Genomic DNA, 27,140 nt, shown 5'->3' on the forward strand with positions numbered 1-27,140 from the left:
GACTCATGCATCATTTAAACAGCATACCTCCAAAGAGACCCGAAGCAGCTTTATTTTGGCAGTCTGTAACAGGCCTCAGTTACCAAAATGGGATGTACATGGTGCATACACACTGCAAGGCTACTGTTATTAATATGACAATCATGTCATTAGAAACTAACATCAGATTTATACCAACACAAAATTAAATACACCTTCACTGAGATAGGTGCTAGGTTTAATAGTTCCAATTGCTGACAGTAACAGCCGACAAACACAAGTTACAATTATGTCCCGATACATGACAGAAATTACTTAAGTCCCACTAATTTCAAAAGAAGCGAACATGTCTGTCTCTTCTGCTAAAGTAGCAAGATTTTTAAACAGACAGGATCTAGCCAGTGTAAAGTAGTTTTCAGCAACAAATCCAATGGGCATTCAAATATTTTGTTACAAAAAATTAAAACAAAGCTGCCTTTTTCTTTCTGAAGTTTTATTAATTTAAATTGTCTAAAGTACATGACTGTAACTTGGAGTTAAGTAGATATCCAACACAGGGTTTCTGTGAAGGTATCATGTTAAACATATAACATGTCGATGAGCTGTACTGTCTCTTCCTTTAGACTTCTCATCGAGTGTTTACCTGCAAAAGAAAGAGAGATTGTTATGTGTTACACTTTGCCACTATATCACCTCTCTAATTCAATATCATTTTGTTTTCTAGCACTTCCACTAATAATGGCAATGCCTCTTTAAACCTCATGGGTTGTCATTACAAACTCAATATTTCATCACTGTCATTGGAACAGTCATTTTGATATAAGGTAGTAGCAAATCTGTCAACAGTAACGAAGCAAACATTTGAGACATTTGTCAGTATTTAAAATTTGCTTGGCTTACCACATCATCAATCTTAAGGATACTGCGGACAGTTTCTGTAGCTAGGGTCAGAGCACTGACAGATACCAGTAACGGCTGGACCACCAACTCTTCCAGGATATTGGAAATTCCCCCCTACAATTTAAGAATGGCAACTTTAATTTATAAGAAATTGCTAACAGAAAATGCACTGTCAATATTTATTTCTCAGAGGTCTTTACTAGGTAGTAGAAGATAAGATATAAATCCCATGAAAAACATATAAGCCCTTCCAAGTACATAGCCTCTGAGCATATAGACCATCCTACACTGATTCTCCAATAAAACAGTTAACATTTTTCATATTAATTTTAAGTTTTGTTAAGTACTTCATACTTAGGGAGGAGGAATGGAAACAGGATTATATGTAACTCTTTCTTTGTCAGTTCCAGTTTAAAAGCAGTTTAAGAGCTGCCACATGTCATCTGCCAGAACATCCATGTACCTGAGGCAAATCCCCTTTACGTTACCTAACTGCTTCCAAACAAGGTGGACATTTGGGAGAGGGGGCTAACAATTGAGAGCAATTACATGAATACTAACAAAGCTCTGGCATAATCTTTATTCAAAGCAAGGAGAAAGAGGGTGGACACACACTAGTAGTGTGAAATAAGTTACATTTAACAGCACTTGCGCTCTATGTGTTAGCAACACAAAGGGCACATCATGCTTTACAGCAGTCTTCCAAAAAAATTCTGCCTTCCAGGACCCACTTTGCATACACTTCTTAGACAAGCAATCCATCCCCGTATATTTGCTACAGAAGCCCAAGGCAAATATTAAGAATTCGCTATCTGTCCAGATAATTATATTTAAGTTATGCATATTAGAAAAAATCCACATTAATAGTAAATTCAAATATGAAAATGCTGCACATATACAGCATTATTAGTTTTGTCTTGCCAGTCTGCATATTACCTTTCTAACATTAATGCCAGCAGTTTTCTCTCCTTGTGCATGTCTGTTTCTCAATTCTGTTACAGTAGAAATAGGGTTAAGGCCTGCATTTTCAGCCAGGGTAGATGGAATAATTTCCAGGGCCTCTCCATAAGCGCGGACACAGTAAGATTCCATGCCACTTAAGATGCGAGAATATTCATTCAAGCGTAATGCCAATTCAATTTCTGGTGCTCCACCCCCAGCAATAAGGGCTCTGAAATTAAAAATTTGCAATTTGAAATGTTAAAAAGGTATTTGTTAGACGGAGTATAATTGTATTGGTTCAAGAAACTGAAGCAGTTATTACCTTTTCTTAACCAAGCAGCGGATGACACACAAAGCATCATGAATTGAACGCTCAGCTTCTTCAATCACTAGCTTGTTGGAACCACGTACCACAATTGTTACAGTTTTTCCAGGGCTTGCACAGCCTGTAATCTGAAGTACAAAAACACTATTACTGCGACATCTATTTTTGCTAGCACAGTTGTTATTATAGAACAGAAAGTTTAATGTCGCACTGTAGAGCAAAATAAATAAATAAATAAAAAGCAGCAATGGCAACTGAACGAATAAATAAATAAAGTAGTTATTTTTACAAATTCCATCAGGTAGTATAGTATCAGAATAAAGTAAAATTTTACCTCTATCTTAGCACGTAGGAGTGACAGCTAAAAATATCACACAGTATTATGAGCTACTGTTCATTAAATTAATTTATATAGTCTTTCTATTAAAGCCCAATACAATTTGGGGTGCCTCATGGTTTCCTTAACGTCTTCTGCTGCAGTATAATCAGGGCAATCTGGACCTGGACCAAGCAGGTTTTAAGATAATTATTACTTGGATTTTTTAAAGATTGAGTGTCATTTAGCTGCCTTTAGCTGGTTTCTCATTGGTGCCAAGCAAAACAAATGTATTGCCAAGTCCTGGTGTAATCACTTTTCAGGGGTCTTCATTTTTGTAGTATGGAACGTTGAGTGTTGATAGATGCTTTGCAAGAAAAGGAGAAATTACCTCGGGGCTTGCAGTTCCTCTGCAGCATTTGTGGTGGCCAGAATATAGTTAGTGGAGGAATAGACAAGGCAATATATCCAGATGACTCAGTACACTAAGAATTTTCATTCTCAGCACGAAATGAGATAGGGAGATATAGTTAGTGGAGGAATAGACAAGATAATATAACAAGTAATAATTATCTTTAAACCCGCTTGGTCCAGGGGAGGTTGGATTCATCATAACTGTTACACCCTTAAGTCCTGACTGACACTTTACTCATTTTCATGTGGTGAAATACTATTCTGTGAAATAACGTTTGTCTTTTTTTAATGCCTTACATCTATTACATAAGGCATCAGAAAATACATCTAAACATGAAGTCTCCTTACCTTTATTAGTTTTCCAGATCCATTTAAATTTACTTCTTCTGCCAATTCAGCACTTCCCAACATATCTCCAGTGAACTGATCAATATGTGCAACTGGCTTAGTTCCAATAGTCTTTAAAAAAACATAAAGAGGGACACAGGTATTCAGTATGTTCTATGTTACACAAACCAAGGTTAGAATCATACATACACTTAAAAGTAGAATCATAGAATCAAAGAGTCAAAAGAGACTACAAGGGCCATCCAGTCCAAACCCGGTCGTGCAGAAATCAAAACACCCACAACAGATGGCCATCCATCTGTTTAAAATTCTCCAAAGAAGGAGATTCACCACACTCTGAGGCAGCGTGTTCCACTGTTGAACAGCTCCTACTGTCAGGAAGTTCCTCCTAATGTTAAGGTGGGATCTCTTTTCCTGTAGTGTGAATCCACTGTTCCGGGTCCTATTCTCTGGAGCAGCAAAAAACAAGCTCGCTCCATCCTCAATATGACACCCCTTAAAACTATCTTTATGTACAAGGTTACTATTTCTACAGGAAAAAATGGCAACAGTTAGCTCTTTTACATACATACTTTTTTCTTACCCGTTCTATTACTAAATGCCTCCCAAATTTCAAAATACAGCCATGGAATGCTGTCACTTATTTCAATGACATTTTAGCAAGATGGATAAATTATGGAGATAAACAAAGCAAAGCCAGCTGTCCTAACTTCATCTTACCTTGCATATAAACTCAATGTCCTCTCTTTCAATATCTTTAATCACCATGATCTTCATTTTGTTCAAGAAATGTAGAGCTAGATCACTTAGAGCATCCCTGAAATAAATACAGTGAATGAGCTCCCATTAACCCCAGCTCAGAACATAGCTTTTTAATCTCCACCCAATAGGATATCATTAGATACATCATCACTATCAAACCTTCTTGAACTCCCAAACCTTCTCTCTGCTTTAATGGGTTTGCTATTCCAGAGGTAGATTTGTGGGAGGCATCTCTTCATTTCCATAAATATAGGGCCCGAAACAGACAGGCCAAAATAAAGCTGTTTTGGGTCACTTTGAATGTATGCTGTTTAAATGACACTTGCATCTTAAGAGGCCAGAAGCTGCGTCAAAGCTACGCTCTAGTCCTCAGGACTGGAAAGTGGCTTCAGCGCAGCTTCCAGCCTCTTAGGAGCATACCTCCAAAGTGACCTGAAGCAGCTTTATTCTGTCCTGTCTGTTCAGGCCCATAGTCTAACTTTGGAGTAATCCTAAAAGCTATAGCAGTAGGCAAGAGAAAAGAGAGGAAAAGACTTTCTTTTTACCAGCACCACAAGCCAATATAAAAATGGGAATGCTGGAAGTACGTAGGTAGGGTAAACATAGCCTTTTGACATCAGAGTTACACACTGGCTCTATGTTTCCCTGGACCATCACAAGCCTACTCTTCCCATCTATAAAAACTGCATTTCTTAAAGTTCTAAGAATTAAGTTTCTTTTATAAAGAATGCTGCATTTAGAAACATTTTAAGAAGAGTTTAATAAAATGAACTTCAAAGGAAGTTTCAGGTCTTACTGACCAACTTAACAATGTCACACAAAATTTTAATCCTGAATACTATCCATCATGTGGTAATGAGATTAGTATGAAAGTGGAATAAGCATACCGTAGAATAGATTTCTGAATGAGCAGCACATTGCATCCTGTCTTCTTGATTTGCTTAACTAAATTCAGAATGTAGGCTCTTTCTTCTCGCAGGACTCTGTCCATTTGAGTATAGTCAGAAACGACAATCTGGTTATCCATCTAACAGAAGTAAAGAACTTTTAAGTATAGGCATACCTCAATTAACAAAACCTCTGACAAAAAAGCTCCTTTTATAAAGTCTTTTTATCCCTGCCAGCACAACTTTTTCTCCTTGACTTTTGTTTAGTTAGAAACTTCAAGCAGCATCAGCACTGGAAGGATGGCAGAAGTTGAGAGAAAGACAGGTTTTCAGTGATAGTTTGCAAGGTTTCTGCAGTAAACAATAAAATAAAGGCAATAACGTTCCAAATGGGAAAGAATGGGATTCTGCTCTAGCCAATCTTACTATAGCAGTGTGTCCCTGCTCACAGCAGGAAAGGTAAATAGCAGCTGCCTCCAGAATCTCCTACTGAGCATATTCTTTCCATATTTATGCCTTTCATGCCAATTTTTTTGTAAAAAAAAAAAATAATGCCCAGGAAAATCTATCTAAATGTATCAGTGTAGTAATTAATCACAAACTAAGCGGTAAGATAAATTATATCATTTATATCCCTCCTTTATAGCAGGGTATGATTGCAAGGTTTTTGTTTGTGTAATATATTGTTAGTATAAGAATATGTTACTAATGGTAGATTTTTCTATGCTAAGGCCTTGACAAATACAAGATGTGTAAGCAATCCACTGACAGACCACCAATTCCTACTGACTGTTGGGATTCTCGGAAAGAATACTAGACAACGTATACAGTATATCTACTGTTATTACATAACAGGGTCCCTTCAGTATATCTACTGTACTATACAGCAGATATACTGTTGTTACATAACAGGGTCCCTTCTCTCAAATTGGCATACTTGATGTACAAATTCAGCAAATAATGGATCACAAGAAATCTAATGTTCACATTACCCTATGTCTATCTACTCAAACACTAGATGCAATGAATTCAAAATATAAAATATTTAAAAAATCATCAAAAATTGACAAACATAAGCAACAACAGATCTCAAAAAAAGAGAAAGCAAGTTCATTGTTGTTTTAAGCCTTTGACACACTATTAGACAAATGAGGTAATGTAATGTAATATACACCTGCTGCATTGATTTTTAATTTGATTATTATCAATTATATCCCCCTTGGCAGGAGATAAGCTGGATATAAATGGAAGGAAGGAAGGACATATTGACAAAACCAACTTACATCTGTTTTTGGCGCTGACAAGCAAAATTGAATGAGACCAATCTTAGCTTTTTCCACTCTGGTAACACCAGTATTCAATACTTTCTGAGTAAGGACCAGCCCTTCAACCAATTCACAGTCATCAATTGTTCCCCTAGAAACAAATACTTGAATAAGCACAAAAACAAAATAACCAATTTCATTCCAAAATTTGGATTCTGGAATATTACTACTTACCCAAGCTTTTTGACAATTTTAATGTCTCTAAGATCCACACCAGTGGCTGTAGTTGGATCTATCACTTTCATTACAGCATCTACACTCATTGGAGAAAGCAGACTAGAATACTGTGATACAACCTGCAAGGATTTAGTAAAGAGCCACATTAAAGTTAGCTTTCGTTAGTTTGCAGTACCTCTCAAAATCAACAACTTCAAAGCCCTAAGCAACTGACATCTTCAGTTTTCTTAGTGCAGCTTCTCATTTCCACATTGAACCTCCAAGAGAGATTGTTGATCAACAAAGATAAATTATAATTAACTTTCCATGTTAACCCATGTAATCTGTAATTAGAGCATGCACTAAACAGGATATAATGATACATTTTCCAAGAACTTTCTTTTCTATACCTACTTTTGAATTCAATGCTGTAGTTGCATTGTTAAGTAGGGTTTCTCTATCACTCAGCTCAACAGGCTGTCCCATACTGGTCAAGACTTCAACACCTTTCTCCAGTGCCTTCTGGAATGACTCAGAAATGATGGTGGGATGAATTCCTAGTTACAGTTGAAGATAACAATTCAAACAATAGTTATATTTTCAAAAATATCAAGTACAGTGGGCACTCCTCTTATGTAGAGATCTATTCTGGATCCCTCCACATAAGGGAAAATCAGCGTATGCTGGAGCCCTTTTGGAGGTAATGGGGCTCGCGCCAGTGGCACACATCATCCAATGTGCACCACAGGCGTGTGCCCCATTAATTTTTTCTGAAGGGCTCTTCTGGTGCAGCTTTCAGCATATGCTGAAAGCCACGTATGGCGTACTCATGTAAATAATGGGGTCTGCAAAATTGTTTTTCAGTTGAACTAATGTATATTTTGATATGCTGTACAGTGGTACCCCGGGTTACGAAATTAATTCGTTCCGCCGCCGCTTTCGTAACCCGGAAACTTTCGCTAGCCGAATAGCCCATAGGCGCTAATAGCGAAAGCCGCGATTTCGTGTGAAATCGCGCCGAAAAGCACCAAATTTTTTTTTCGTAAGCCGAAAAAAAAAACGTAACCCGGAACAGTTTTTTTCTTTGGGATTTTTTCGTATCCCGGGAATTTCGTAAGGCGGTGCTTTCGTATCCCGGGGTACCACTGTACATTAATACATTTCTCCTCTGCTTGTTCCCCTCACATCCATTTATTACACATTGTTTTACAAATAAACTAGCAAAATAGTTTTTTGTGGGTTTTTTGGGCTATGTGGCCATGTTCTATAAGAGTTTATTCCTGATGTTTCACCACCAACGTCAAGAATAAAAACTAAGGATGCCGGCCATGAAAGCCTCCGGCTTCAAACTAGTAAAAGTTCAGTCCTTCCACCAAGAAGTGCTGCATTTCTTTAGAAAAGGAATATGTTAATTTGTTTTGCCTTGACTAGAAATGTTTCGCTTAGGTGCATGTGTGTATAGAACATTACTTTTGGTAAAACACTGTACTTCAAGCCACACTTCAAATCTATCAGAGAAGGTGATATCGCAGAATTAAATGATTGTTAGAGGATCTAAGCATGCATCCTAATGGCGTAGTGGTTTGAGTGTTAGACTACAATTCTGAAGACTAGGGCTTGATTCCCAGCTTGGCCACGAAAACCACTGGGTGACTTTGGGCAAGTCACATGCTCTCAGGGGATGGCAATGGCAAAACTTCCCTGAACAAATATTGCCAAATTAACTCTGTGATATGGATATGCTTTAGGGTAGCCATTAAGTTAGAAACAACTTGAAGGCACACAACAACAACCCCCACCACAGGTAACTAACACAATAGCTATTATTTAACAATTATGTTTTTCATTTTAAACTAAAGCTCAAAAGGAAATTTCACTTGTACAATCCAGCTTATTTACATATGACAATATATATAAACATACCTTTCTGAAGAAGCCTGGAACAAGCATCCAAGAGAGCACCTGCAATGACCACAACAGAAGTAGTGCCATCTCCAGCTTCAATATCTTGTGCTTTGGATAACTCCACCAGCTGTATACAACCAAAAAAATTATGCAAAATTCCAAATTGCTCTGATAATATCATATCCATGCAAAACTAATAAATTGATCACTTGCAAAAGCACAAAATTTGAGCTGCCACTCTGTTATTTCCTAAGAAGGGGTGGCTAAAAAACTGCAAAAGCATAAATTCTACATGATTTGTCTTCACTTCTGGGTCTGATATGAACTCTGGAAATAAGTATTATAGTGGTGCCTTGTTATCTGCTGGGGTTTGGTTCCAGGAATTTTGGATACCAAAATCTATGGATTTTGTATTTTGGATACCAAAATCTATGGATGCTCAAGTCCCATAATATACAAAGGCAAAATGGTGACCCTTATATTAAATGGCAAAATCAAGGTTTGCTTTTTGGCTATTTTAAAAAATATTTTCAAGCCATGGAGAACTGAAAGATATGGAGGGCCGACTCTACTTACCATTTTGGCTGCAGGGTGAAGAACCTGCATCTGCTTCAGAATAGTTGCACCATCATTTGTGATTGTCACATCTCCTTTGCCATCTTGGATCTGGAAAAGCACAACCAAAATTTTATGGATATTAACTGAAAGAAGAGAATAATCTACAAATCAAATATAACCAACTGTTGATTTATACTGCATTTTAGAGACCTTTCAGGTAAGAGCTGGCTCATTATATTAAGACAGTATTTAGTTTTTACCTTTCTCTAGCTGCCCCTGTGCTTTATCAACCTTCCCCTCATGCTGTCAACACAGACATCCCCATAAAATGTGGCACTAAAACCCACTGTATTGGATCATTTTACCCAGTCTGCAATATCACATATTTGAACACATAGATATTCAAGGGTTTTTAGGCAAGATAGATTATCCAGATTCATTTCTATTTGACTTCAAGCCTCATTATGGAACAGAGATAGCTTTGGTCATTTTTTTGGACAATCTACATGTTGGATACCGACAGTGCCTCCCTATTGGTTTTGCTGGACATGTTAGTGACCATGGAACTATCAACCACACTAACGTCTAAGCCACCTATCTGGTATTAGACATGGAACCATTACTTTATGATGACTTTAATCCTGCTTGGAGGAGTTAGTTCAGAATGTAGTGCTAGGGGACTCCTGTCTGATACACTGGCCATTGGTATGTGATCTCCTATAGGACTGTTTTGTCCCCTATGTTCATATAGTCGTCTCTCCATTTTTGCGGGGGGCTTTTTCCAGACCCTCTCCCCACAAAAATGGAAATTCGCAAATCCACAAAGAATGAAGTTTGCAATCTGGGTGCAGCCTGGATTCAGTTCTGAAGTTGCATGCCACACATCATGGTTGAACTATAAAATCAAGTTCTGTGCAGGAATAGTTTTGAAATGTACACAACAACCATAATGTTTTTTATAGATAGACAGGCAGATAGATAAAGGCAGGCCTAAATACCCTAAAGGCACCAGATCATATCTGATCTTGGAAGTAAGCAGGCTAAGCCCTGGTTAATATTTGGATGGGGGACCATAAATGAATACCGGCTGCTGTAGCCTATATTTCACTGGAAGGAACCTCTGAGTAGTCCTTGCTTAAGAATGCCATAGGAAATTGATGGAGTCTCCATAAATTGACAGGTGATTTGAAGCTGTGAGTGCATGCGCGCATGCACACTCACAAATATATATACATACAATAAAAAATGCTGCAGTTTTACTGTCATCTGGGACACAGGACTTTTTCCCAGAACCATTCAAAGGGCTGGTCATGACCTATAAAGTCACTCCCAGACATTTAAAGATGCAAGTCAGTGTGTTCAATGGGGCAAAAAAAACCTAGTGTTCTTGCAACACACACAACTACTATAAGGCAGCTCTTTTCACAATGCTTCTTCTGTCCCTTCTTCCACCTAAATATATGTTCCACTCCTTTTCATTCCTCCACTTTCCAAAGCCTACCAAAAGGTGTCTGAAAGGTTGCCACAAGGACTGGGTAGGTACTGAGGATCTGGAAGCCACACTCTCCGATCTTCCAGATCTCTAGTTGCATTTTTTATTACAGGAAGTGACCTGACTTTGGGGGGGAAATGGGTACCAAAGAACCTTCAAGGTACATCCTGGGTCAGACTTTTTGGAGGGATTCTGGGGGCATTAATAGTCTTGGGGGGGGAGTGTTCTGGAGCCACAAAATTAACAAGCCGGACACGTGCCTTTGTATTTTTCACCCATGTACAGTTACTGCTAACCAATATAATCAACCATTCCTGGTAAGGTATGGAATCTGTTTCATAATAATGTTCTATCAGTAAACACTCAACACTCAAAATATTCAACCAACATCCAGCAAATCCACAGCAATGGACATAATGACTGAAGGCAAGGGAAATAGCTAGTATGGATAAAGATGCACTAAAGTTCTGTTATTATGTCAAATACATAAACCTCAAGACTTACCATTTTATCCATTCCTTTTGGTCCAAGGCTTGTCCTAACAGCATCTGCAACCGCTAAAACGGAGGTGACAGTACAATTACAAATCAATGTTTGCTTGCTACCGTAGTCTTGCTAATTTTCTTGTGGGATTATTACAGTAAAAAAGAAAATGTACATAAACTACCACACCTAACCACTCTGGCCCCCACAATAATAAGAGCAAATTAATTTCTTATTTAGCAGGACAAAACTATGGTGACAGGTGATGCTTATTTCAAACCACACTGGGAATAATATGCACAGTACTGATTGCCACATCTTTTAAAAGGAGTATTGTAGAGCTAGAAAAAGTATTAGAAAGGAACAACAAGGCAATGAGTGGATTGAAGCAATTGCCCTACAAAGCAAAGTAACAATGCTTAGGGCATTTTATTTCTTCTAAAAGGCAAGTAAATCAGGACATGATGAAATTATGCTCAGTTTAGAGAAAGTAAATAGATGATTTTCTTACTGGATCATCCTGTGAAGTTTGGATGGATACCTGTTTAACATCCTTATGAATGACTGAGATGATGGAATAGAAAGCATGTTTATCAGTAAGAGGAGTAGCTAATGCACCAGAGAACAGGAATAGAAATCAGCTTGAGATTGGAGAACTGGGCCAAAACAAATAAAATTAATTTTAACAGGGATAAATGTAAGGTACAGATTGAGTATCCCTTATCTGAGATTACAGGGATTAGAAAAATCCACAGAGATTGAGACTATCAACCCTGCTTGCCTATATGTTAACTCCAAGTGTCAGAGGCAATTTAGTACCACTTGCTACAAAACGCAAGATAAAGATGCTGTTACACTCATGTTTTGCTTCCACCAGTGATCTTTTGGCCATTGCAGAAAAACAAGATGCTCAAGCTCTTCTTGCTCCTGTATCTCAAAACCTGCCCACCCTTAAATATCCAAACATCAAATTTTGATTCACAGAATTATTTCATTGCATTATCTATATGCTTTATAAATAGCCACTGCACCGTTTCTCAAACAAGGCACCGTTTCCAAGACTGCTACCTCACACAAGCAAGGCAGCTAAAAAGGGAATAATGAAATCTGTGCGTCTTACTCTTGTGTAAACACACGCAGGACTGCACTACACAGTTCAATTAGTCCCCTACAACACTTTGACTGTCATGGGCTGCACATCAAAAAAACAAAACTCTGAGGTTTCTATTCTAATGGGGCAGAACTCAAATTCAGTGTCTCAAAATACAATTCCTAAAGTATCCTGAATCTATGGTATGGGATTTTATTTACTCCTAAACTACTCTTTTCCCAGAGTATATTATAATCTACTGAGCACCTCATCACTTGGGCACAAATCTCAGGGTTTCTCAGGATGAAGCCATGACAATGAAGGTGATGTGAAACAGGGGTAACTGCCCTGTGCAAGTACTGAATACCCACAATTGCACTAACGGCAACAAAGGCACTATGAATGCAATCTAAGGTGTAAACGCCAGGCAGAATTAAAGCTGTTTGGGACCACTTTAATGGCCGTGACTTCTGTTTGTGAGCCGCTTTGGGTCCCCTTCTGGAAGAAAGGTGGCGTAACAATGAAATGAATAAACAAATGACTCTGCCTTGGAGCATCCTGAATAAGGACGCACTAAAATAAATGACTGTACTTGCTCATAGGGAAACCATACTTGCCCATAGGGGCTCATGGGAGAAGACTTGCCCACTGGGAAGCCATACTTGCCTTTAGAGAATCATTGGAAAACACTTGCCCATAGGTAAACCATACTTGCCCATAGAGAATCATTGGAAAATACTTGCCCATAGGGAAACCATATTTGCCCATAGAGAATCATAGGAGAATACATGCCCAACCTTTCCCTGTGGGCAAGTATTCTCCAATGTTTCCCTATGAGCAAATATTTTGCAATGATTCTCTGTAGGCAATTATGCTTTCCGTATGGACAAGTATTCCCCAATGTTTTTTTTTTGTTTTAGGATGTCCCTCCTGAATTCAAAAAGATATAGCCATGTTAGTCCGCAGGATCAGTATGTAGAGATCTTGTAGCACCTTTTGAGACGAAACGAAAGAAAGAAGTTGGCAACAGGAGCTTTCACAGAGTAAAATCTACTTCCTCAGATGCAGTTGGATATAATGATGATGATAATAATAATACAGAGAGATCTCGTAGCCTCTTTGAGACTCACTGAAATAATGATCTTGGCAGCATGAGCTTTCGTAGACTAAAGTCTACTTCCTCAGATGCAAATAATAATAATAATAATAATAAATATTACTCAAAGGTAATAATAGTCTGCAGGATCAATATGTAGAGAGATCTTGTATCACCCTTTGAGACTAACTGAAAGAAAGAAGTTGGCAGAAGGAGCTTTCCTAGGCTTCAGCCCACTTCATCAGATGCATATTATTATTATTATTATTATTATTATTATTCAAAGGTAAAAATAGCTTGCAGGATCAGTATGTAAAGAGATCTTAATAGCACCTTTAAGACTAACTGAAAGAAAAAGTTGGCAGTATGAGCTTCCGTAGACTAAAGTCTACTTCCTCAGATGCATTGGGTGGAGGAGTGGAATCCTGGGGTGTGTGCAGTTTGGTGAGGCCCCAGAGCTCTCTCTGACAGACCAGACTACAATTCCCAGGATGCCCTATAGAGAATCATTTCAGAAGACTTGCCCATAGGGAATCATAGAATACTTGCCCATAGGAAACCATTGGGGACTACTTGCCCATAGGAAACCATTGGGAACTACCTGCCCATAAAGAATCATTGGGGAATAATTGCCCATAGGGAATCATTGGAGAAGACTTGCCCATAAGGAGTCATTGAGGACTACCTGCCCATAGGAAACCATTGGGGATTACTTGCCCATAACGAATCATTGGGGAATCCTTGCCCATAGGGAATCATTGGGGACTATTTTCCCATAGGGAATCATTGGGGAATCCTTGCCCATAGGGAATCATTGGGAAGGCCTTCGTGGGCCTGCCCTTGCGGCCGAAGAAGAGACAAAGCCTAAGGCCTACCTTTGCCGGCGGCGATGTTGCTGAAGCGGATCTGGGTGGGCTTGTCCCTGTCCTGGTAGGAGCCGCGGATCCCCGCGGATCCCCGGTTCCCCGCATTGGCCGGGGCCGCCCTGGCGCTCAGGTTCTCCGGCATCGCTGCCCGCGCTCTCCTGGGCCCCGATGGACACGGATTGCCTTCTGCGCACACCGCAACCGCCGAGAAGCTTCCAGAAAGCGACCAGCAGAGACGGAGAGAGGTGGGGGCCTTCCTTCGCCAGGCGCTAACGGTCGCGCAGGCGTGACGTCATTCGGCGGAGAGGGTCTGTCTATCTCAAACGCCGGCTCTGCTCCAACCAGGCCTTGCAGCCTGGTTCCTCCAATAGCTGCCTGCCATGGCTCAGTGATAAGGGATTTGGGGAATTGTAGTTTTGGGAGACAGCCTTCTCTGGCTGTCAGAGAGCTCTGGTGCCACAATGAACTATAAATCCCAGGATTCCATAGCATGGAGCCATGGATGGCAGTTAAAGTGGGTGTCAACTTGGATTATTTCTGCAATGCAGACGCAGCCTCCTTCCTCCTCTGCGTCTAACTTAAACAGTAAACATCTCGTCAGTTAGAAACACCCTGCAGAAGTAATCCAGTTTGAGACCATTTTAACTGCCCTGGCTCAATGCTAAGTAATTCTGGGAACTATAGTTTTGTGAGACATTTAGCTTCTCTGTCAGAGAGCTCTGGAGTCACACAATAAACTACAAATCCCAGGGTTCCATAGCACGGAGCCATGGCAGTTAAAGCAGTCTCAAACTGGATTGATTCTGCAGTGCGGATGCAGCCTCCATTAAAAATGTGAAATTCGGTCATCCACAGTTTACCCTACGGCTTCCCACTCTCCAGAGGGGATTTGGTGTCACCCAGAGCAAGAAAGCCTTTGCGATTCCAGACCTGCCTTGATGGACTCCTCTTGATGTTATCGTTTAATCTTGACATCACTGTGGCTGATGCTTTGATTCTTCAATTTGAAAACAGCCATCTTGATTCCCATTTAGGGAGAAAGGCAGGCTATAAACTAATAAATATATTAAAAAATAACACTCAAATTGTTTTTATTTATTGATATTCTTGGTAAATGATATTTTGTCTTGTGAGTCAAACTGAATTCACTTTGGAGGAAAGGAATAATGTGTTTTCATAGGGTCTTTTTGTGGGTATTTCAGGCTATGTGGCCATGTTCTGGAAGAGTTTATTCCTGACATTTCACCAGCATCTGTGGTTGGCATCTTAAGAGAATGGAGGCATGGAAGTGAGTGGGGTATAAACACTGTGTGGCCCTTGGTTAAGAGGGAGTGATTTACATATTAATCTCTCTGTTGGTTTGTTGTTGAATGGTAAGGCCTCAGGGTGTCCATTTAATTAGTGATCCATTGTCTGCTCACATTGTCCAGACACCCTGAGGCCTTACCATTCAACAACAAACAAACAGACAGATTAATATGTAAATCACTCCCTCTTAACCAAGGGTCACACAGTGTATATACCCCACTCACTTCCATGCCACCAAAGATGCCAGCCACTCCAAGCATTTGCTATGGAGTGTCACCTGTGTACCTCGTACACACCTTTCATAAAGGCTCCCAAAGATTTTCTCATATTAAATTAGATAACTTGTTCATTTCACTAAGTCCAAGAGTTTTAGTAGACAGTCTTCTTGCAATCATGCAAGCCTGGTTTTATTGATGGTGGGGGGATTGTCTTAGATTATGGTTTTAGCTTTTGTATGTTTTAAATTTTAAACTTCATAGTGTTTTACTTAGGTTAATTTAATTGTCTTTCAAATTTTTTGTGTGTTTTAATGTGTTTTATATTGCGAGACACCGTGGGTCCCTTTTGGAAAACAGTGGCATAGAAATAAATAAATAAGTGGGACAGCTGTGTTCTTCCATTTCTCAGCGTACAGCAATCTTGCTGCAATGGTCATATATTGTAATAATCTTCAGTACTTGTCAATTTGGTCGTCCAACTGACTGAACAATGACAGTTCTGGTTTTAAAATCTTCCAAATCAAGTTATGTATTTGCTGCCAATATTTCCTTGCCCTTTCACAACTCCACCATAAGTCTCCACTTGTTGCTTGCATTTCCAACATACATTTATGCATTTTATCCAACCTTTTAGGAATCAAGTACCAGCAATAGATCATTTTATAAAAGTTCTCTTTTAGATCATAACACAGAGTAAATTTCAGTCCTTTAGATCATATTTTTCCTCACTGGTCCATTTGTATATTCTGAGACCATTTTATCATACAATATTTAACTGTGGCTGCATATGCACTGTAGAAATAATCCAGGCCACCAGAAGCAGGCTTCAGGCAGCATTGTGTGGTGTTTAGATGAAAGATGCCCCAAATGTAGCCAGAAGCTTCTATCTGCTCATTCGTGGCCTGGATCTTCTGAGATGAAATGGCGTCATTGTAGCTTCCAACCATGTTCAGGGCATGTGTCATCTAAACACCACACCCCCAATGCGGCCTGAAGCTGGCACTTTTGGCCCTAAGCTTATGTGAAGTTCTCTTGGATGCTACAACACCTGGCCTGCCTTAGGCCTGATAACAACTTATTTATCATGAATATCAATTTCCTTTTCTGTGTTCTCTCTCTCTTGGGGATTTAATGCAATCAGATTTGTCTGTGAAAGCAGTTATACTTGTTTGCATTCCCTGCATCACAGCACATTTTCACAATGGTGTGACTCCCACTTAGGATCCTGATAAGGAACAACTATAGGCCAGTCTCTTTACTACCATTTTGGGCAAGGTGATCGAGAGGGCAGCCGCCTTCCAACTCCAGGCAGTCTTGGATGAAGCTGATTATCTGGACCCATTTCAAACTGGCTTTAGGGCAGGATACAGAGTTGAGACTGCCTAGTCGCCCTAGTCTCTGAGCATCGACAAAAGCGTGACCCTGTTGGTGCTCTTGGACAGCTCAGCTTGACCATGGCATCCTTCTGGAACGCCTGTGGGAGCCTGAAGGAGTTAGGTATTGGGGGCACTGTGCTCCAGTGGTTCCGTTCCTACCTCTCGGGCAGATTCCAGATGGTGATGCTGGGGGACAGCTGCTCTTCCAAGAGAGAGCTGACATCTGGCATCCCTCAAGGTGCCATTCTGTCCCCTATGCTTTTCAACATTTACATGAAGCCGCTGGGAGAGATCATCCGGAGACATGGGTCGCGGTGTTATCAATGTGCTGATGACACCCAAATTCACTTCTCTATGTCTCCGACTGCTGCAGTGACTAAAGATGGCATCTCTCCTCTGAATGCCTGCCTTGGATGAGGGAAAACAAACTCAGGCTGAATCCAGAGAAAATGGAGATACTTGTGATAGGTGTCCCTGGTCCAGGGAAGGAGATTTCCAAACCCATCCTTGACAGGGTCACACGTCTCCTGAAGAATGAAGTCCGCAGTTTGGGAGTACTCCTGGACTCGTCTCTACAGTTGACATCTCAGGTGGAGACGATAGCCAGGAGTGCATGGTATCAGCTTCAGCTGATACGCCAACTGCTTCCCTACCTGGCTCAGGGGGACCTTGAAACAGTAGTACATACATTGGTAACCTCTCATCTAGATTTCTGTAATGCGCTCTACATGGGGCTACCTTTGTACCAAGTTCGGAAACTCCAACTGATTCAGAATGCTGCAGCCAGACTGATCACCAAGACACCGAGATCAGAGCATATTATTGAAATCTCTACACTGGCTGCCGATTAGCTTCTGGGCCCAATACAAAGTGTTGGTTATTACCTATAAAGCTCTACATGGCCTGGGCCCAAGTTACTTAAGGGAACGCCTCTCCCTACATAATCCGCCCCACACTCTCAGAACATCTGGCACAAAAATATTAGAACACCCCAAAACCAGATTGAAAACTACCTCTTGTAAAACTTTTTCTGTGATGACCCCTAGACTTTGGTACAACCTACCAGAAGAGATTTCTGATTGATGTATTTTGTATTGTCTACGTATTTTATGATGTTTTTATTGTTGTAATCCCGCTTCGATCCGAAGGGAGAAGTGGGAGATATAAATAAAAATGTATTATTATTGTTGTTGTTGTTGTTGTTATTGTTGTTGTTATTATTGAGTTGGAAAAGACTCTCAGGCCCATCCAGTCCAACCCCATTACGCCACACAGGAACATACAATCAAAGCACTCTGGAGAGATGGCCATACAGCCTCTGTTTAAAGACCTCCAAAGAGGGAGACTCCACCACACTCTGAGGGAGTGTGTTCCACTATTGAACAGCTCTTACTGTCAGGAAGTTCTTCCAAAGGTTGAGGTGGAATCTCTTTTCCTGTAGTTTGTAATCCAGTGTCCCACTTTCTGGAGCAGAAGAAAACAAGCTTGCTCCGCCCTTAATATGATATCCCTTCAAATATTTATTCTGGCCCTGCAACTGCCCCAACCTGCCCCTGTTACCTTGGCCTCCATTTCTGTGCCACAGTGGCTCTCTGCATATGGGTTTGCCACTGAGCTTCCCAGAGCATCCACCACTACTGCAGGTCCCTTGTTTCTACAGTCAAAATGAGGTGCCCAGCAATGGTAACGTACTGGACACCTCATTGTGGCCTCAAAACAAGTGTCCTACAGTAGTGGCAGATACGCCAGGCAGTCCAGTGGGACATCCATGTGCAGACATCCACTGTGGCATAGAAACATGCCACAGCATGGAAACAGAGGTCTCTGGAATTTACTGGAAGATCCACAGCAACAGTTTTTAAAATCCATTTTAACCTTGTATTGTCTTGCTGGATTTTGTCTGGACTACCCACACCAGAAATGAGATTTGGGCTGTGCATCATCTCAACAAGACAACCTCAGAATTGGAGCAGGAGGGCAGGCCTTTTGCCTATGCAGACAAGGCCCGAGTATCTTTGAGAGTAACATTTAAATTATATTATATTGCTACGTTGCTGGAAATCCACCACCCTCATTTGTTAAGTGTTTAGAACAGTCATCTTAATTCTGTTATCAATGTAATTTGAATGTCATGTTATAGAAAGACATTCCCATGTGACCACCTTACTGATATTGCTACTCATACACCTTTTTACAGGTCTAGCAAAAATGCTCTTCTCCATGTATTCACAAAAAATAGAGCATGGAAAAATAACATCCGAGTTTCTTATGCTGTTGATATGTGGATGATCATGGCATGTGCTACATATTAAGAGGTGATGTGGAGTGGTTGCAAACAAACCATTTATACTTTTATATGTTCGCTGTTGTACCATGTCAAGGTGACCGGATGTCCTCACTGCAAAGGAGGACAAGGCACAGCAAAATGTAGGGCATTCAAGAAAAATGTAGGATATTACTAAATAAAAGCTCATATAAATGTAAATTCAGAGAGCCAGTGTGTTGTAGTGGTTTGAGTGTTGGACTGTCACTCTGGAGACCAAGGTCTGATTCCAAGCTCAGCCATGGAAACCTGCTGGGTGACTTTGGGCAAGTCACACCCTCTCAGCCTCAGGAGAAGGCAGTGGCAAAACTTCTCTAAACAAATAGAGGAAAAGAGATGCCACCTCAACATTAGGAGAAACTTCCTGACAGTAAGAGCTGTTTAACAGTAGAACTTAGTCTTTTGGAGAGTGGTGGAGTCTCCTTCTTTGGAGATTTTTAAAGAGAGGCTGGATGGCCATGTGTTGTTGTGGGTGCTTTGATTGTGTCTTCCTGCATGACAGGGGGTTTGGATTGGATGGCCCTGGAGGTCTATTCCAACTCTATGATTCTATTATATGAGGCTTGACACACCACCCCAATCAGGCAGGCTGGTGCTGCCCGTTTTAACTCCTGACGGAGGCTGCACCAACCAAACACTGCCTCCTTCAGAACTAAAAAGAACCCACTAAAAGCAGGCTCTTTTTAGTCTGCGTGGTGGGTGCCATGAGTGCGCCTATGGAGCACTCGCGCACCGCAATGATGCATGCATGCCATCGCACTGTTTAGATGCTGTGCCACGCTTGCATCATCACAGCGGGCCCCATGTAGATGGAGCTGCGCCATGATGGTGCCACGGCCGCGCAGTAGAACTCAGGAGCATGCGGTCGCTCTGCAACCCCAAGCCCTAAAATCGGCCCCAGACTCCTGCTTTTCGACAGTCTGTACTGGGCCTATGATTCTAAATCTGAAAAGTAACCTCATGATAGAATCACCTTAGGATAGTGGACCTCAAACTGTGCCCTTTAAGAGATTTTGGACTTCAGCTCCCAGAAGCCCCAGCTATGTTGTCCAATATTCTGGGATTCTGGGAGCTGAAGTCCAAAATCTCTTAAAGAGCACAGTTTGGGGGCCACTGCCTTAGGGCCACAGTAAAGTCAGCAATTCATGGTTCTCAGTCCTGCTCTGGACAGGAGGCTGAAATGTAGGACACGTCCTGGAAAAGGAGGGCCTCTGGTCACCCTGTACCATGTGAGTGCTAGTCCTCCTTCTGCTGACACAAGGACATTAATTGCCTCCTTTAAAATAGTGTTATGGAAGTGACTGGCTCAGTTTCTTGGGCTCCTGGTCCTCAGTACCAACCCGTGTTGGCCTTCCAAGCCACCCTCATGCCAGCCACCCAGGAAACCCCATCACCCAGAAATAATTGCCATAGGCTTTGCAGCCAGTGTCTCTCTTGACTTAGACTGCAGTGGTCCCCAAAATGTGCCCTTTAAGGAATTTTGGACGCCAGCTCCCAGATTCCAAGACTATTGGCCAACATGGCTGAGGCTTCTGTGAGCTGAAGTCCAAAATCCCTTAAAGAGCACAGTTTGCCACTATATTGGTTTGAGTGTTGGACTGTGACTCTGAAGGCCAGGGTTCGAATCCTGTCTTGGCCATGGAAATTCCACTGGGGTGGCCTTTCTCTCTGTCACACCCTCTCAGCCTCCTCAGAGGGACGCTCCTCTGAACAAGCTTTGCCAAGAAACCCCCATGATAGGGTCACTTTAGCAGTGCTCCCCAAACTGTGCCCTTGATTAAGAGATTTTGGACTTCAGTTCCCAGAAGCCTCAGCCATTTTGGCCAATGGTCTGGGATTCTGGGAGCTGAAGTCCAAAATCTCTTAATCAAGAGCACAGTTTGGGGACCACTGTTATAATATCAAGGGTTCAGCAGTGGTCCCCAAACTGTGCCCTTGATTAAGAGACTTTGGACTTCAGTTCCCAGAAGCCTCAGCCATTTTGGCCAATGGTCTGGGATTCTGGGAGCTGAAGTCCAACATCCCTTAACCCAAGGACACAGTTTGGGGACCACTGTTATAATATCAAGGGTTCAGCAGTGGTCCCCAAACTGTGCCCTTTAAGTAAGAGACTTTGGACTTCAGTTCCCAGAAGCCTCAGTCATTTTGACCAATAGCCTGGGATTCTGGGAGCTGAAGTCCCTAAAAATCCCTTAATAAAGAGCACAGTTTGGGGTCCCAATGCTCAGAATTTGGAGGACGTTATGAACTTCCTCCCGGACAGAAGCCTGAAATGGAGGACCCTGGACGTGACCCCAAGGCTTTTCAATGGCAGCTGCTACTAGGGCCAGCAGGGGGCGCCCTAGGCCTGGCTCAGCAGCCTGGCCTAAAATGGCGGCTCCTGCTGCGGAAGCCTCGAAGCCTTTCCTTGGGCTCTTGAATGGCGTCGCCCAGGCTGCCTATTACGGCAACAAGGAGATCACGGAGGAGCTGCTGAGGGAGCAGCTCTACCCGGACATGGCCCCGCAGGAGTTCGCCGCCCTGCGAGCCAAGGCCGCCGGCCTCCTCAAGGTGAGGGATGGGAGACTCTGGCTACATCCGCACTGGAGACATAACCCGGTTTGGAAGCGCTTTTGAGTCTTTGTCTGGCTCTTTGCTATGGAATTCTGGGAGCTGGAGTCTGTTGTGGGCCCACAACAAACTCCAACTCCCAGAATTCCATAGACTTTTTACCACATTACTGCACTACCCTCTTATAGTGCTGCTCTACCACTTTCACTGCTCTGTTTGCATCCCGTTGCATTGTGGGTCTTGTAGTCCAGTGAGGCCTAAGAGCTCTCTGGCTGAGAATTCTAAACGCCCCCTCCTTGAACTGCAAATCCCAGCATGCAACAGGAGGCAGCCAGAGCAGTTAAAATGGAAGAGCAGCACTATAAGAGTGTAGGGCGCTAATCCTGTGTTCCAAAATGCTGAAGAGATGGAATGAGTGGGAGGAAGCCCAGTAGAAAGAGAGAAAAGAGGCCCCAGATATCACACCTTACCCAATTTTCACTTAACCACACGAAACAATATGTAGAGAGATCTTGTAGCACCTTTGAGACCAACTGAAAGAAAGAAGTTGGCAGCATGACCTTCCCTAGACTACAGTCTCAGATGCATCTGAGGAAGCAGACTGGCATCTGCAAAAGGTCATTCTGGCAGCTTCTTTCTGTCAGTCTCAAAGGTGCTACAAGATCTCTACGTGCTGATTTTACAGACTATATCTTGGAATCCTTCCACATGAAACAATGTGCATATAAATACATTAATCTGTGTGTATGATTTTGTACTTTAAAGGTATGATTTTTAACTTTGCTGGTTGTTTATGTTGCAACTATTGCCATTACATTCAGTGATATATGGGAATTACCATTAATGAGTAACTTTAGTACAATAATATGACTAAGGATTCTGGATGGTGTGGTATGGGAGGAGTTGAATGGGGGGATGAAACCATGAGTTACGGCACTGGGAGATGCTGACCTTAGTGACGGCACTGCTGGCACCACTGAGCAGCGCTGCCTGGAAAGAGAAAGAAGAAAAGCAAGCTCTCCTGCTGGTGCCCACTTGCCATCCCTTTGGGACTGGCAGAGTCAACTGCGCCATGGCTGACTCCGGAAGGCGTTAACATTTTCAGCTCAGGAATCCCAGCACTCCAAACTCACCCTTGGAAACCTACTAGGTGTCCTTGGGCAAGTCATGCTCTCTCAGCTTCAGCGATAGGTAGTGGCAGTCCCCCTCACCATGACAGGTTTTCCTTTGAGCCGCCAGAAATCAGAAACAAAGGCACATAACAAATTCCATAACACGTTTCCTGTGGTTCTTTTATGAATGTATAGACAATCAGCATCAGAAATGAAGCAGTTTGACACGACTTTAACAGTTATGGCTCCATCCTGTGAAATACTGGGGTGTGTAGTTCGGTGAGGTATTGAGTCCGGTCTGTCCAAGAGCTCTGGTGCCTCGCCACACTATAAATCCCAGGATTCTGTAGGATAGTGATATGGCAGTTAAAGTGATTTCAAGCTATTTTATTTCCGCAGTTTGGATGCATCCTAGGAAAGGCATGTAAACATTACAGCCACAGTTTAATGAAATGCAACAAGACTGGAGCATATGCAAAAGTAGGGGCAGTGAAAAACAAAGCAGCGATAATTGGCAATTATCTTCTTGACTTTCATTTAATGTCAGTAGAGGGAAACAAATCTGAATCTGATTGAGTCCTAAACAGAAAGGATCCGAGTAATTGTAGTTCATCAGTTTCATATAGAAGTCTCCCACTAAGATTCTTTTGCGTGGGTGGATGTAACTTTCAAGGCAGCAGCAATGATTCCTGCAATGTTTTCACACTGTTTTTTAATGGTCAGATTTGTATCCTTTTATTTTTTAGCATGGAGACTGATCTATGAAAGGATGGTAAGTATCACTTTAGATTTAGAGACAAACATGCACTGCCTTCTCTTGGCTACGCACAGTGCATGAAAGCAGCCACTGCCTTTGTTCAGTTGCCCACCATCTCTTGAGAGTAAAAGTAAGAAGGTGCTGCAATACGCTCACACCCTTCTACCAGGGACGTAGCCAAGGGGGGAGGGTTTGGGGTCCGGACCCCCCCTTCCATTAGAAAAATGAATGGTGCGTGCTGCTGCGTCGACGCGCCCAAGCCCCATTATAACTGTGGCATTAGTCTGGAACCCCCTTCCTAAAATCCTGGCTACGTCCCTGCTTCCGCACTGTTTGGGTCCCCTCGCAACGCTCCCCCCGCGCCATCCTGGATGGGAATGGGGGACAAGCACAATGTGGAGGGAAGCAAGAGGGTGCTAGTGCACATGGGGGGGGGGGTGAGAGGGTGCGGGTACATGTGGGGGCAGCGTGGGGGCCAGGGGCATGTGTGTAGATGACTCCCTGTACTGAAGAAATTGTACAAGGTGCCCCAAAAATACAATTTCCAGGATTTCAAAATGAATGTTGATATATGGATAGACAATCTGATTTTTGAAAGGTAAAATGGCTCATACTATTTTTTTCCCCAGTGCAGACCATAATTACCAGTAATTTCCCTAATTCAATTATCAATTGGGACAATTTCACTTTCAGTCTCTAGATGGCAGTACAAAATCAATTTTAGTGTAACTGAGCTTCCCAGTACACTTCTACCTGCATATTTGGGGCTTTGACTTTTGCAGATTTGAGTATTCGTGGATTTTATTAATATGTTATCTCTAGGAATATCTAGATCTTCCAGCTCAACTTTAACCAAAAATTGCACTGAAGGACCTAGAGATTCCTAGAGGGAACACTCCGCTAGGCCTTTGTAGCTCCTCCAGTGCAATTCTGTGGTCAATGTCTGGCAGATGTTGACCACAGAGTTGCACTGGAAGACCTAGACATTCCTAAAGAGGTGTTCTCTCACATAAAAACAGTGTTTCCACATTCATCCTAATATCCCTTTGATATTAGCAGCTGATGGGCTGGTACTAATCTGCTTCTGGTTTTTGCAGAGAGAATGGAGCTTCTACATGTTCTTCCAATTATGTAGTCTGATTTCTATATTGGCCATCAGGTGATATCCATTATATAGTTGCCTGAAGAATATGTTTGCAATAAATTCACTCAGCTGTTCACCATAATTTCTTGATCCTCGACCAAATTTATTATTATATTTATTTGCATCTGTCAGAGTTAGCACCCAGAATTCCAGACAATCAACCAGTCAGCTTGATTGATATAATCAACAGCACTTTATTGATAGCTCCAGAATCAGACATGTGCCTCACTCAGCTTCTTAGCTGAGACTGACCACACCCTCCCCAAAGACAAAGGAACAGAATTCCCAAAAGCCAAATCCCCTCCCAAGCAGAAACCCGCCAAGCGAAGCCCCTCCTGGTTCCCACAAAAGTGAAAGCACATTCCCCAGCTCTGAGCGCTGGGAGAGCCAGGCCTTCAAGGCCACTAGATAAGACACCTGGCCCTGCTATGCACTACCATCACTATCTACTCTTCTACTGCAGCTAAAGCCCCATCATCCCCCAACTACTATACTACACTACAAACACTATCTGGTAGAATACTAACAGGATTCTAACAGCATCCCAATCTTTTCCCAGAACCAGGACCCAGAGTGGCTCAACATATTTAAAAAAAACAACCAATTCAGTTAAAAACTTAGAAAAGAGATGCATTAAAAAGGAATGATTACAATATTAAAATAGATAGCTATTAAAGCAACAAAATATACTTTTAAAAGATAAAACTGTTTAAAACACTTGAAAATTAAACAACACCCCAAGCCGGTCCTTTACATTCTGTTTTAAACATTCTGTTTTAAAAGCCTGTCTTAAAAGGTAGGTCTTAGCCTGTCAGCGGAAGGCCAACAAGGAAGGAGCCATTCTGGTCTCCCTGTGAAGGGAATTCTATAGTCTAGGGGTAGCCACTGAGAAGGCCCTCTCTCACATCCCTACCAACCATGCTTGTGATGGTGGGGAGACGGAGAGAAGGGCCACTCCAGAGGATCTCAGAGCCTGGGCCGGTTCATACAGGGAAGTACGGTCTGCCAAATAGCCTGCACCTTAGCCATATAGGGCTTTATAGGTCATAACCAGCTCTTTGAATTGTGCCAGAAAACAAACTGGCAGCCAATTGAGTTGTTTCAACAGGGGTGTTGTGTGGTCTCTGGAACCTGCCCCAGTTAACAGCCTGGCTGCAGCTCTTTCAGCCAGCTGACGTTTCCGAACACTCTTCAAAGGCAGCCCCATGTAGAGCAGGATATAACCAAGGCACATACCACTGAAGTCACCACTGGACATAGTATACCAGGTGACACATGACCAAATCAGAACAGAGTGGCACTATTATTTCCCTTGATCTAGACACTTTGCTTCTATTGATTCAGCCAAGAAGAACATTGGCTTTTTCAGCTGCCACATCACAGCGTTGGCTCATGTTCAGCATGTGGTCCATCAAGACTCCTAGATCTTTTTCACATATACTGTTGTCAAGTCAGGTGTCCCCCATCCTATAACTGTACATTTAATGTTTTTCTGCCCAACTGTAGTACCTTACATTTCTCCCTGTTTAAATTCATTTTATTAGTTTTGGCCCAACTTTCTAATCTATTAAGGTCATTTTGAATTTTGATCGTCTTCTCTGGGGTATTAACTAAATGTAAAGATAAAGGTTTCCTCTTTGACAGGGTTGTGAAGTCGTGTCTGACTGTAGGGGCAGCACTCATCTCTGTTACTAAGCCAAAGAGGTAGAGTTGTGAACAATGACTTTAATCATGTGGCCAGCATGACTGCATAGAACAGTGTTACCTTCACACTGAAGTGCTACCTATTTATTTTCATGCAATTTTACATGCTTTTAAACTGCTGGTTGGCAGCAGCTGGGACTAGTGGCAGGAGGTCACTCCATTATGCAAAGATAAGAAAGAGATAAGATTAGTCTGGCATGACTTGTTTTTCAAAACTCATGTTGACTTTTAGTGACTATGGCATTCCTTTCTAAATGCTTGCAGACTCTCTATTTGTTTTTTTAATTTATTTTTATTGAGACTAACATTCATACATATAAATTATTAACAATACATAACTCCATATATATATTTTCTGCATTCTATTACAACCTGGCTACATATATTTTATACCCCACCTCCGTGCTCGCCTTCTCCGGAACCATTTTCAGCCTTATAGTTCGTCCAGAATCTCAGTTCCTCCATGGAGGTAATTTTCCATCTTCTTTTCTTAATACTTTTTCTCAATAAATTCTATCAAAATTCTTGTTTTCCATAGTACCGTTTTTCTTTTAATCTACATATCAATTTATCATTAATCACTAATTTCCACACCTCTTTATTCCACTCCTCTAGTTATATGGTTATTTTTGTTTTCCAACATCTTGCTATAATTCATCTCACTGCTGTAAGTAGGTTTGTTATCAAATCTTTTTCTTCTTTTTCCCCCCATTTCTCTGGATTATATAATGATAACAATACTATGTTCAGACTTCTGTCTATTTTTATATTCATAATACTTTCTATTTTCTATAATCACTTTTC

At 41.6% G+C, this 27,140-nt stretch overlaps 2 protein-coding genes across 3 annotated transcripts in view; one reads left to right on the top strand and one right to left on the bottom strand.

Annotated features, from left to right (window-relative positions):
* Positions 1 to 455: 455 nt before the first annotated feature.
* On the bottom strand, positions 456 to 14,120 carry LOC149313468 (T-complex protein 1 subunit delta). The gene is made up of 14 exons (XM_089519140.1): positions 13,854 to 14,120; positions 10,814 to 10,866; positions 8,836 to 8,925; positions 8,278 to 8,386; positions 6,769 to 6,911; positions 6,373 to 6,494; positions 6,157 to 6,289; positions 4,874 to 5,013; positions 3,945 to 4,041; positions 3,225 to 3,335; positions 2,144 to 2,274; positions 1,816 to 2,050; positions 880 to 993; positions 456 to 622 (listed from the first exon to the last, which is right to left on the bottom strand). Exons 1-14 carry the CDS (start codon positions 13,984 to 13,986, stop codon positions 608 to 610), a joined length of 1,626 nt encoding a protein of 541 aa, XP_089375266.1. The 5' UTR covers positions 13,987 to 14,120; the 3' UTR covers positions 456 to 607.
* Positions 14,121 to 21,401: 7,281 nt separating this feature from the next.
* The window catches only part of LOC149313469 (COMM domain-containing protein 1-like), a 96,302-nt gene continuing 90,563 nt past the window's right edge, over positions 21,402 to 27,140 (top strand). Inside the window, exons 1-2 of one of the 2 annotated variants that reach the window (XM_089519142.1) lie at positions 21,566 to 21,619; positions 23,478 to 23,503. In XM_089519142.1, coding sequence (XP_089375268.1) covers positions 23,501 to 23,503 — 3 coding nt within the window. In that variant the 5' untranslated portion in view covers positions 21,566 to 21,619; positions 23,478 to 23,500. Of the gene's footprint in view, positions 21,620 to 23,477; positions 23,504 to 27,140 lie in introns of both variants that reach the window. The other variant, XM_089519141.1, reaches the window with a different exon arrangement.

The sequence above is a fragment of the Sceloporus occidentalis genome, unplaced genomic scaffold, assembly GCF_023333645.1.
Source record: "Sceloporus occidentalis isolate IW3139 unplaced genomic scaffold, rSceOcc1.0.p SCAF_4, whole genome shotgun sequence".
Lineage (NCBI taxonomy): Eukaryota > Metazoa > Chordata > Lepidosauria > Squamata > Phrynosomatidae > Sceloporus > Sceloporus occidentalis.